A 12,776-nucleotide genomic window follows, 5' to 3' on the forward strand; every position below is an offset into this window, starting at 1 on the left:
AGCAGACATGGTTCTGAGCGTCCAAGTTACCAGGATGAGTGGCCTACACGGTTTTGTCGTTTTGGGGGGGGTTCTCATATCCGCTCAGGTGGCCAGTGCTGAACTCATCAAAGAGGAACTTGATCCAGAAGGATGAGTTGCCAGCATCGAGTCTTAGGAATTTGCATCCAGTCCAACGGTGGTTTGGAATAATGAAGAATCTAGGACAGTCGAGCCTGGTCATCCGGTCAGTTGTCCCAAAAGGTAACGGAGGTGTGCAAAGGTTTCCTCGGTTTGGACGAAGATTGGCCTTCGAGTGCAAAGGCAGAAGGGAGCTTGACCACTATCCAGTTTGCCTTGTCTGTCAAAGGTGTTGGCAATGAGTTCCATTGTCAGGTGGTCCCAGAGCTCAGCGGGCAGGCCCATGAGGGTGAACCAGGCCTACAGGAGAAATCAGTCTCAGTAGGACTCTATTCCTGAATGGTGCAAATTAGAGAGTTAGGGTTAAGCGGAAGGGCAGCAGCTGCAAGTTTGTCTTCAGCAGTGGAAAAGGGAATTGAGCCAATGCCGGGGTAGGAGAAACAACAGAAGATGTAGGTCAGACAAAGTTGCTTAGAGAACCAGGTCGAGATGGTTTGGCCAGTATAACTCAGCCTTGCAACTATTACAATCAGGGATTGGGAGAGTTTTCCACATCCATCAGCTAGGACCTGGCTAGGAATTCTGCGGGACGGAAGCTGAAACTGTTAGCCACCTTCTCCTCCATTGTGGCTTCGCTTGGAAGGTCTGGACTTGCATGATTGACAGTATGGGACTCAACTTCTGCATCCCACTTGACCTGAGCACCATGTGTCGCTTCTCCTCCAGGACCCGCCTTCCCAGCCTAAGCAAGCTTTTGCTAGCTGCCTGCATTGCTTTCATCCCTTGATGCCTCTGGAAGGAGAGGAACTCCAGACGGTTTGACTATGTTTTTCGCTCTGCTGCAAAGGTTTCTTACACTGCTACAGGGCTCATCTCCACCTGGATCCACACTTGGAAAGAATTCACCTGCCTCTCGTGCCTCGGCCCGCACCAACTGGAAGATTATTGCTCAAGTGTCCGTCCCCCCTGCCCCCCGCCGAGTTGCTGTTTGGGCGCCTTCTCCCACCGGATATTATAAACTGAACTTTGATGGCAGCGCCTTTGGGATCCCGGGTTTGGCTTCGCCCTCCCTTCCTTCTCAAATTTTCTATTCTAAGATCACCAGACCATATTATTTCACAAGCACAAATTAAAGGGAATAATTATCTAATAAATAAATAAATAAATGCAACAGTTGGAGAGTCTACAAGATTTCAAAAGATATTTCTTCTCATTCCCTACAGCACATACAAAGAGCAAAAAAAGGAGAAAGATATGCTGAAAACCAAGAATATGGTGCAAAGCAAAAGAGTGTGTGAGAGAGTTTGAGAGGGAGAGGAACAAAGAACAATTACTAACAAATATTTTAGCATAATAAGATTTGCACTTGCCCAAAGAGCTCTCGAAATATATGTCAACCTGCATTTTTCAGTGGATACAAGATCACCATCAACATAACATCTAAGTAAGCTGCCTCCAGAGAATGCTCTCCCAATGTTGTGAGTAAGGCAAAGAAAATGCCACTTCTTTCGTACAAGACCAAGAGATAATGAAACAGCCTGCCGTTTTTGGTTGATGATCTGAAAATACAATATCATTTTAGTTACAATAGGAAGTGTAGAAGAGATTTTATTAAGAAAAATAGAAAGAAGAGGATAAAACAAAAAAGGTGTATGGACAACTAAAGAGTCTAAGGGGCCAAGGTGCCACTGTTTCAGTTTCTAGTTTACAGAAAGCAGTAGTTCAAAGGGTCACATTACTAGAAAAACAATCATCAATAAGGATTTGTGCTGTCCCAACACCAGAGAGATGGGCAGGCTATAGGAAATGTTTGCAGTTAGAAGCTAGCACAGATTTTATGTTATATAGAATTTTTAGCAGGCTAAAGGTTATGTTCCAGTAACAAGCTAGTGCAGATTTTATGATATATAGAACTTTTAGCAAGAAGATTGCATAGGTACCTCTGTATGTTAGAAACCTTGGAGTAAAATTGTTTTTGAAAACAAAAAAAAAATACTGTTTATTATTGGAATTGAGGACTTGGGAAATTTTGATGTAGTAAATAAGTAATTTGGAGAGAAATTAGAGGCAGACTTCGACGTGTGGACATCCTACTGTATGTGAATGCCTTAGTAGTAGTCAAAGTCAGATTTAGAATGAAAGTTGGAGTTAGGTTTTGGACAGAACATAGAAGTAAGAGTAAGGATTTCTCTCAAATGAATGTATGACTTTTAACAATAAATTGAAGAAATCACAGAGTGAGGGAGGTATTTAGACCCTAAACTTGCTTCATTTATCTTGTTTCTTGTTTCTTTCACTTTTTATCTCCCAAGTTAGGACAGATTTATGCAGATTGGTATTAGAGCAGACTTTTCTCATATTTTGTACCATCAAATACATGACTTTTAACAAAATTATAGCTTGTCCCAAAGTCTTGTGAGTCTGCTTTAAAATGCAATAAGGATCCCATTAACCTGATTTTTCTACAAGGAGAAACTGGCTTCAGAGAGAGTGAAGGTCGAGAAAAAGAGGAGGTCGAAGATAGTAGAAACTAGCTTCAATCAACCGAAACTTTTCATCAGCCAAAACTATATACTAAAACTTATAGCTTGACAATAGAACAGTAGGTCAACTTTCTAACGGAAGAAATAACTTATCAATTCGAATTATCCACAGGGAGAAATCGACACAAGAAAAACCAAAGCTTGTACTAGAAGTAGACCGTGAGTATCACAAGATGAAAGTAATCTGCCATGGCTGTCACATAACCTTCATAGAGATGGCATCTGAAATGCGTTCACAAGATTGAGTACATGCCATGTCCACCAAATTGGTAATGTAATGCAATGCATGGCTTGGATAACTAGCCACTTCGACAGTATTGAAGCCTAGCTCACCACCTTAAGGCCATTGTTTGTGTGAAGTTGGGTCCAAGGCCCATCCCTGAATCAGTAGCCAACTTAGGAAACCTCATTCCCAACTAATAAACTCAAGATCTTTGTACTCAGTAATCCATATGTGACTATTCCTTAACACTCCCCCCTCATGTGTAGCCCTCTTGTATGGTTCTACATGTAGATAATTTGAGTGAAGGCTCACATATGAGTACCTGATCTGATACCATGTGAAGTTGGGTCCAAGGCCCATCCCAGAATAACTAACCAACTTAGGAAACCTCTTTCCCAACTAATAAACTCAAGATCTTTGTACTCAGTAATCCATATGTGACTATTCCTTAACAGTTTGAGAAAGTGCACGTTGGCTCAAAACTTTGCCAAACCCTGATAAAACTCTTTGATCCTTTGAAGGGATCCAACATTGAAGAAAGTTATACAGGCTGCCCAGATGCTTCCCAACTTGAGAAAGCAAACTAGCTAGCACCTCAGACATTTATTCCCCATCACTATGAAAGAGACTGTTACAATGTGGGACCCACCATGACGTGCAACCATGGTGGGACCCACCATGAGGGCGTCAGCCAAGAGGAGTCACCGCATGACCTGGAATGAGCTGGAATACATTGGAAGATTTGAGGATCAATTGGAACCCACAAAATATACCAGTAGCTGGTATCTTTCCCAACATGAGTTGGAAAGATTTGCATATCTTCCTTGATTTATATGACTGATTTATCTTCCTTAGATTGATGTATATAAGGGAAAATAGGAATCCTAATTTGTTAAGGAGTTTCCCTAATAAATAGGGGGTCCTGGTTGAGGCATTCAAAAAAGCTTTCCTCTTCTCTCATTCACGTGAAAGACTCTATCTCTCTTCTCTTTAGTTTTTCTTCTTCTCCTCTCTTTCTACCCGAGTGCTCACTTTTCCTTTTATCTTTTTTCTTTCTCTCTCCCCTTGCTCGAGATATTATTTATGGGGTCCTAAATTCAACATGGTATCAAAGCAACCAATTTAGGATCCCCACATCAAATGAATGCTCTAAGAAGATATGATCATAAAAGGCTCTTCATGAAGCATGATTGAAGCTCATGAGATAGGTTTTTCTTTTTATTATATTATTGATTTATGCTACTGGTTTTCGGATATTAAAAGGATGGTTTAGAGATGTTTTTATGCATGCCTTCATCTTATGAGGTTGTGGAAATATTTGCATCTTGGATTAGAAGAATTTATCAAGGCAGTTTTTGTCGGTTTGAAAAATTTGTTGACCGAGACCAATTTATGTTGAAATTTTTATATAAAGAGTTATAACTCTATGGGAACGAGATTCCCCGATAAAGAAGAATGGTATTGAGCCTTTTCTGAGTGATTATTCGAAAATTTTCAAAAATATAATTATTTAGCTTTTATGCTAAAGCTTCTCCATTAATTGATTTGGTTAACGACCTATACGTAGGTTTTTTAACTAGTAGTTGATTGGAGAATTTTTTTAAAGTGAATTGCCTGATGGCTGAAGAATACATGGGTTACAAGAGTGATATACTCAAGATTACTATTGTACCATTGCGAGGGGTATCAAATTTTATGAGTTGGTCCACATCGGTTCGTCGATTTCTTATAACAAAAGACCTCCTTGGTCACCTCACCACCCGTGGACCACCTATTGATGAATATGATATTTTTTATAACAAGTGGTTGAAGAATGATACTTTGGCGATTAGTTAGCTAATTAATAGCATGGAAGAACATATCTCCAATAATGTTATTCATCTTGACACGACTAAACAAATTTGGGAGACATATACTAAGCTGTATTCTAGCTCTGACAACTTACACAGGCCATATGATATTCTCCAAAGAATGCTTACCACGAAACAAGGAGACAATGTCCATGAATATTTGGCTCGGTTTAGAGGTTTCCTTCAAGAATGGAAAATAGCCCAGCCTACCTCCACAGATATCTCGGTCCAAAACAAACAAAAAGAAACCTTAGTCACGGCCATATGCCTTGCTAACATCAAACCGTATCTTGAAGTTGCTAAGAGTTAACTTCTTAGCTCTTCCGCGGTTCCCACCTTTGATAATGTATGTGCCACACTTTTCCGTATTCCAGACGCTTCTTCCTCTAAAACCGAAGTATTCTCCGCTATGTCTGGGCATAGGGGAACATTATCTGACCAAGGCCGAGGCCGAGGCAGAAATTATAGAGGAGGTCGAGGAACAGGTGGAAGGAATGGATTTGATAGAACATATGGGAAGGAATGCAGTTATTGTGGGAAATTTGGTTACTCTAGAGACCAATGCTTCCATTTGAAAGATTGCTCCTATTGTGGCATCCAAGGCCACCCTAGAGAAAGATGTTATAAACTCAATGGAAAACCAGACGAGAATAAGGCTAACCAAGCCTTAGTGAGTGAAACAAAAGAAGATCAGTCAACCACATCACCAGCAAAGAAAACATTGACTGATGAAGAGTATGAGATGTTCCAGAAAATGAGAACAATGATGGGTTCTACTCCAAGTACTTCCTCAACTACCGCTGCCACCATTGCTTCAGGTATGCTATCTGCCTCTTCTTCATCCTGGATAATTGACTCAAGAACCTCTGAGCATCTTACAAGTAACAAAAATTTATTACCGTGTCCTTCACATAAATATGTTACCATAGCTGACGGCTCCCAAACTAAAGGAACCACTTCTGTTACACCATCACGTCTGCTCACTGATATCCTTTTTGTTCCTACCTTCCCTTTAAATCTTTTATCAATTAGTCAGCTCACCAAACATTTTCATTGCTCCATCACCTTCTCACCCACTTCTTGTGTGTTTCAGAATCTTATAACGAAGCAGGCAATTGGCGGAGGCCGTGAACAAGGGGGCCTCTACTACCTAGATGTGCCAAAAATAAATACCGTTTCCACCACTGAAACTGAAATCAAGTTATGGCACAACCAGTTGGGACATCCATCCACACAATCTCTTCATCATATTTTTCCTACTCTTAAAACGAGGTAAAATTTTCAATGTGAAGTTTCTCAAATGAGTAAACATCAGAGGTCTACATACTCACCTCGTCCAGAAATTAAAAGTGTCACTCTGTTTGCCTTAATTCATACTGATGTATGGGGACCCTTGAGCATCTTGAACAGTTCTCAAGAAAAATATTTTATCGCATTTATTGATGACTTCACTCATACCACTTGGTTATTTCTTTTTAAAGAGCATTCTGAAAAACCATTGATTTTTAAATCTTTTCATGCTATGGTACTCACTCAGTTTGGTCAGAAAATTCAAATACTCCGGTCGGATAATGCCAAAGAATACACCTCCAAAGACCTTGACTCCTTTTGTCAAGAAAATGACATTATTCATCAAACCTCATGTTCCTACACCCCTCAAAAAAATGGTCTAGCCGAATGGAACAACCGTCATATTCTTGAGGTAGCTCACAGTTTACTATATGCCATGAAAGTTTCATACTTTTATTTGCCGCATGCAATCTTTACCGCATGTTTTCTTATAAACCGGTTACCATCTTCCGTTCTTGGTAACAAAACCCCTTACTCTCTATTATTACCCAATGATGATCCCTTTTCACTACCCTTGAAAATCTTCGGGTGTCACTGTTTTGTCCATATTTCCTCCCCAAAACACAGTAAACTTGATCCAAAATCTATCAAGTGTATATTTTTAGGATACTCTCGCACCCAAAAGGGTTATGTTTGCTATAATCCCACTCTTTAGCGTTTACTTGTGTCCAAGGATGTCACATTTTTTGAAGACTCCATATTATTCTAACAATGCTCCTCCAGGTCTATCTTTAGTACCAGGTTTTCCTCGACCGGTTGTGCCCTGTGCTACAGAAACGACTCAGCCCCCAGAAACATTGGCCGACACCACACCTGCTGAGTTTACGGATCCCACCGAGGTAAGTCCATCTTCTCTAGTTATTTTTGGCCCACAATATGATATTCATCCTATTGCCCTCAGAAAAGAACCCAGATCATGCACCATGCCCTCTACTTCTCATCCCATAACAAATTTTGTGTCTCATCATTGTCTGTCCCCTGTATGTTATCAATTTCTCTTGGCTATTTCCTCCAAATCTGTACCACAGTCCTATCAGGACGCTCTCAAACATTCAAGGTGGAAGGCGACAATGGATGAAGAAATGTGTTCACTTTATGAAAATCAGATATGGGCTCTAGTACCACTTCCTTCCGATAAGAAACCCGTCAGTTGAAAATGGGTATTTACTGTGAAACACAATCAAGATGGATCCGTGGCTCGCCTGCAAGCTCGCCTCGTTGCTAAAGGCTATACACAGTTATTGCATTGATTATAAGGAAACCTTCTCTCCAGTGGCAAAAATGAACTCGGTACATGTATTATTATCTCTGGTAGCTAACTCTTCCTGGCAAGTATACCAACTTGATGTAAAAAATGTTTTCCTGAATGGGGATATCAAAGAGGAAATGTTTTCCGTATGTTGACTAGAAAACTCCCTATATGGCTTGAAACAGTCTCCTTGTGAATGGTTTGAAAATTTTAGCCAAGCACTCATACGGGCCGGATTTCACAGATGCTCTGGAGATCAGTCAGTATTTATTAAAGACACAGTGAAAGGTAAGGTAATTCTGGTAGTATATGTTGATGATATCATTATAACCAGTAGTGATCCCGAAGGCATCCAGAAAACAAAAGAAAGGATATGTGCTAAATTTAAGACAAGGATCTCGGACTACTCAAATATTTTCTGGGTATTGAAGTACTACAATCCAGACATAGCATTATATTATCTCAAAGGAAGTATGTCCTTGACCTATTGGAGGAGACCAGAATGATGGGATGCAGATCAACAGAAACTCCTATAGACCAAAATACAAAATTATGTGCAGGTAGTAGAGAAGAAGTAGACATCAGAAAATACCAAAGATTGGTGGGAAAACTCATTTACCTCCTCGTAACGAGGCCAGATATTTCATATGCAGTCAGTGTGGTAAGTCAATATATGCATAACCCATAACTCAGCTATTGGCAAACACCAGAAAGGATATTGCGATATATGAAAAAAGCACCAGGAAGAGGACTTCTCTATAAAACTCACGGTAACTTCACCATCGAAGGATTCTCAGATGCGGACTAGGTCGGATCCCCGGATGACAGAAAATCTACTTCGGGATAATGAACGATGGTTGGAGGGAACTTGGTTACATGGAGAAGCAAGAAACAAAATGAAGTTTAGAGCAGAAGCAGAATATAGAGCGATGGCACACACGGTCAGTGAACTCATATGGATCAGATCCCTTCTTATTGAACTGGGATTCTACAAAGAAGCTCCTCTGGATTTATGGTGTGATAATCAGGCCGAAATACACATCACATCGAATCCAGTCTTCCATGAAAGAACAAAGCATATTGAAGTAGACTATCACTTCATACGAGAAAAATTCACTGCAGGCATCTTATTTCTCAAGTATATATCATTGCAAAACCAATTTGCAGACATTCTCACCAAACCAGTCATTCATAAAATTTTCTCCATCTGCAGCAAGTTGGACATCTACGATGTTTCCTCACCCCCAGCTTGAAGGGGAGATTTACAATGTGGGACCCACCATGACGTGCAACCATGGTGGGACCCATCATGAGGACGTCAGCCAAGAAGAATCACCACATGAGTTGGAATGAGCTGGAATACATTGGAAGATTTGAGGATCAAGTGTGACCCACAAAATATACCACGTGTTGGTATCTTTCCCAACATGAGTTGGAAATATTTGCATATCTTCCATGATTTATATGATTGATTTATCTTCCTTAGATTGATGTATTATAAGGGAAAGTAGGAATCCTAATTTATTGAGTTTCCCTAATTATGTATTGGAAATAGTATGAATAGGGGGTCTTGGTTGAGGCATTTAAAAAAGCTTTCCTCTTCTCTCATTCACGTGAAAGACTCTACCTCTCTTTTCTTTAGTTTTTCTTCTTCTCCTCTCTCTCTACCCGAGAGCTCTCTTTTAATTTTCTCTCTCCCCTTGCTCGAGATATTACTCATGGGGTCCTAAATTCAACAAAGACCACACACCAATGTCATCAAAAGTTGCAGCTATGTCTAGCACGCCTCGACTTTCTAAAGTGAAAATTTAACAAGGAACCCAATGATTCACCTTGTGCTATCAGCCAACTTTTTGGGTTCCATAAGACAGGGTGACCTCAACTAGAAGTTGAATCTTTTGTTATTGCTTTGAACACAAGCTCCACCAACCTATCAATAGTCAAAAGATGTCATTAACTTATTTTCATCAAGAAGGGAAGCATCATCTCTCGACACGCACATCAATGGTTATATGACGATTCACAAATTTGATCCTCAATTGGGTGCAGACTTTTACAGAAGCGCATGACCATGGAACAACAAATGATAAAAACAAAAGAATTTTTCGGAGAAAAAAACAACACAAATTATAGCTGAATAGCCATAAAGTCTAGGAGATTTTGCCGTTTTATCTGTTTTCTGGATAACTTACTAAACTAATGATTTGGAGTGCTTGCTTTCACCCTAGTATGGACTATCCTGCTGGCAAGGAAAGTTTCTTTCTCTAGCTGGCTGCACTGTTCTAATCAAATCAGTTCTCTCTGGGATGCCAAACTATTTTTTTTTTCTTATTCCTTGCCCCTTTAGTGTTATTTTTTTTAAAGATGCTGATTTTTATTAAGAGAAAGCTCAAATGGGTAGATTACAAAGGGGGAAGCCTTCCCAAACAATGAGAAATTGCTAGGAGGTTCCAAATTTTGCCAATTTATCAGCCAAAGAATTGGTTGATCGAGGAACAAAGTTCCAATTACAAGGAATAGATGACACAATGTTAGCAATACAATCAGTGATAGGCCAGTGGCGCCAAGGGGGGGAGCTATCTTTTGAGCACCAACTGATGACAGTCTTAGAAATCTCCTTCAATAAACAACTTGGCATAGAAACGCTCTTTGAAGATTTGAAGGCCGAATAGAACAGCACTCACTTCAGCAGTATTTGAATCAGCAATACCCACTGGCCCTGCATAAGATAGAATAGGGTCTCCACTGTTCTCTTAAAACATCACCAGCTCTAGCTGGCCTAGGACAACCTAAAACACTATCATCAAAATTGAGTTTGATGCAGTCGCAAGGGGGAGGATCCCAAGTGGCCATAATCGGAGTTCTGCACGGGCCCGCCATATGAGAGATCAAACCCCAATTTTTCCGAAGGGAAACATCCGATAGAGAGGCAAATTCCTTCCTGGTATGTAACCAACTAGAGATAAGGCCTACTGCATGAGAAGCCGTGTTTTCCGAGGTGCTAGCCTTGGAGTCGAATCTCCAGTTATTGCACTCGAGCCATAGGCACCATGGGACATGCGCAAAGCATGCTAAGAGAATTAGCTTGCCCAACTTAAGAAGGCGGATCCACATAACCATCTCATTGGTTCCAAAGAGGTCCTGATGTAGCCCCATTTGGAGTCTAATGTTCTAGAAAATCTTCATCCAAACTTGCCAAGAGAAATCACAATGTAATAGAACATGTTGGACTGTCTCATCGCTCATACCACAGAGGGGACAAGTACGATCGGGGGTTGTGTAGCCTCTGCTATAGAGGTTGTTAGAGGTGAGGATTTGTTCTCTTACGGCCGTCCACACAAAAAAATTGATTTTACTAGGCACTGAGAGCTTCCGTGCCAAGTTTGCTTTGTGCTCCTGCATACTGGAATCTTGCTTTCTGATATGAGAGTAGCGGATGCAACTGTGAATTGGAAATTAATATTTGGCTTCCATGTCGGTTTATCAACTGCATGCTCACAAATAGTAATGTTGTTGAGTCTGGAGAGGGCAAAAAGCCGAAATTTCCTCATCATTTAATCCCCGGCGAGACGTTAGACTCCATGAGCAGTCTCTCCAAGAATCTGCCACTGAGCAAGAGAGGTCCCTAGCCACGCTAGAGAGCGGGGGCGGGGACTGCACCATTCATCCGACCAAAAGAGGAGGGTCCTTCCAATGCCTGTGTGAAAGGAAGCTGCATCTCTGAATATTGGGAGGAGCTTTTGAATTGATTTCCATATCGGGGATAGAAGGCGAGTAACGCCATCCGCCCACCACCAGGCACCCGAGGTTGAAGATAGAACCTGACCATATCTCTCCATAGGCTGTTATGCTTGATGTAGAAGTTCCATATCCATTTGAGCATAAAGGCATTGTTCATCTCCATCGTAGGCCGGATGCCTGAACCACCCTAATTGTGGGGCATGCAAATATCCTTTCAACTCACCAAATGATATTTGAAGGTGTCCTCTGATCCTCTCCAGAGAAAACGCCGATGAATAGAGTCAATCCTGTAGCAAACGGAGGTCAAACAGTGCATGAAGGATAATAAATAGTTTGGCAACCCTGCCAAACAAGACTTGAGGAGAGTGAGTCGTCTTGTAGTTGATAAAAGCTTGCCCCTCCAAGTAGCTAGTCTCTTTTAAAATTTCTCAATAAGAGGGGACCATAGCGTTGCCGAAGGCCGAGAGTCAAAGAGTGGGAGTCCTAGATATGTAGGAAAAAATAGGTGATTTGGGGAGAAAATAGAAGAGAAAATGGATTTCTGGAAGAGGGGCAGTTTTTCAGCCTAGGAATACGAGCCAAAAAGGCCCTTCCTTCTTCTTTATAATCAAGGTTTAAGTGAAATTTTACAATAGGACAAAAATGCCCCTAAATACTCAAAATTACATATCTCCTAAAATACATGTCTAAATTGAATGAAAATTTAACTAGAGATAAAATAAGACATTTTCTATCTAATAGCCATACTATAAGAGGAAAATGTAATATTAAAAATCTAATAAATGACCAAAATACCCCTGAACTTGTACTTTAACAATGTAAATGGCAAATTTCCCAATGAGCACCCCAAATAGTCAGCCATACCCTAAAGCATATAGAGTCGATGTGATAGCCTAGGAGAGTGGTTTTCTTCTAGCTAATGTTCTGACCAAAAGCCAATTCAAATAGTCCCAATACAGCACGCAGTTTTTGGATTTGATCCACAGTACCAACCCCAAAACAAATGGTATCGTTTGCAAACTGAAGGATTGGCACATCAAAGGCTGCACAGTCTGTGGGGAGGAGCCATCCCAAGTTTTTGGCCAAATAGATCAAAGAGGATAGAGATTCCGCTACCACATTGAAGAGCAAAGGGGAAAGGGGTCACCCTGCCTGATTCCCTTAGATCCCTTAAAATACCTGCAGATCGTTCCGTTGAGAAGACGGAGTAGCTCGCAGAGGAGATGCAACTTTGAATCCAGAAGCGCCATTTTTCCCAAATCCCATCTTCCCCAGGAGAGTGTCTAGAAGCTTCCAATTAACTCTGTCAAAGGCTTTCTCGAAATCAGGCTTGAGGACGAATCTGGGGAGCTGTAAAGCCTTAAAATGGTGGATGAGCCCGTGACATGCCATGGTCGAATCTAATATATTCCTTCCCTTTATCAAAGCACTATGGCTATGATGAATGGGGGAGGTGTGGACTAGGATAGAGCGGGCTAGAGATTGTCGCTCTTTATGGAGCAAGTTGGGAGGGATTGGGATGGTTTTGGATGTTTCTGAGTGAATAAGATGTGTTGGAACATGGTGGCCTGAAAAGAGGTTCTAAATAGTTGGGTTAGGGGCTTTCGAAGGAAGGGGAGGGCTGATTGGAAGGAGAGGTGGGCTCAAGGGGGGTGTTTTGTCTCTGGTGGGGCTCGGAAATAGGGGGGGGGGGGGGGGGG

The 12,776-nt window shown here is 41.1% G+C and overlaps 1 protein-coding gene across 6 annotated transcripts in view; it reads right to left on the reverse strand.

The window, feature by feature from the left end:
- Positions 1–12,776, reverse strand: part of LOC137953487 (BEACH domain-containing protein B) — a 113,644-nt gene that overhangs the window by 37,458 nt on the left and 63,410 nt on the right. For all 6 annotated transcript variants that reach the window (XR_011112385.1, XR_011112384.1, XR_011112386.1 and 3 more), the window contains exon 19: positions 1,519–1,679. Coding sequence is in view for 1 of the 6 variants with exons in the window: in XM_068800910.1 (XP_068657011.1) it covers positions 1,519–1,679 (161 nt within the window). In the remaining 5 variants the exon portion in view is untranslated. The remainder of the gene's footprint in view (positions 1–1,518; positions 1,680–12,776) is intronic.

The sequence above is a fragment of the Aristolochia californica genome, unplaced genomic scaffold (genome assembly GCF_029961685.1).
Source record: "Aristolochia californica isolate CCGP_79_NKW_82.1479 unplaced genomic scaffold, dmAriCali1.0.hap1 SCAF_16, whole genome shotgun sequence".
NCBI classification, from domain to species: Eukaryota; Viridiplantae; Streptophyta; class Magnoliopsida; order Piperales; family Aristolochiaceae; genus Aristolochia; species Aristolochia californica.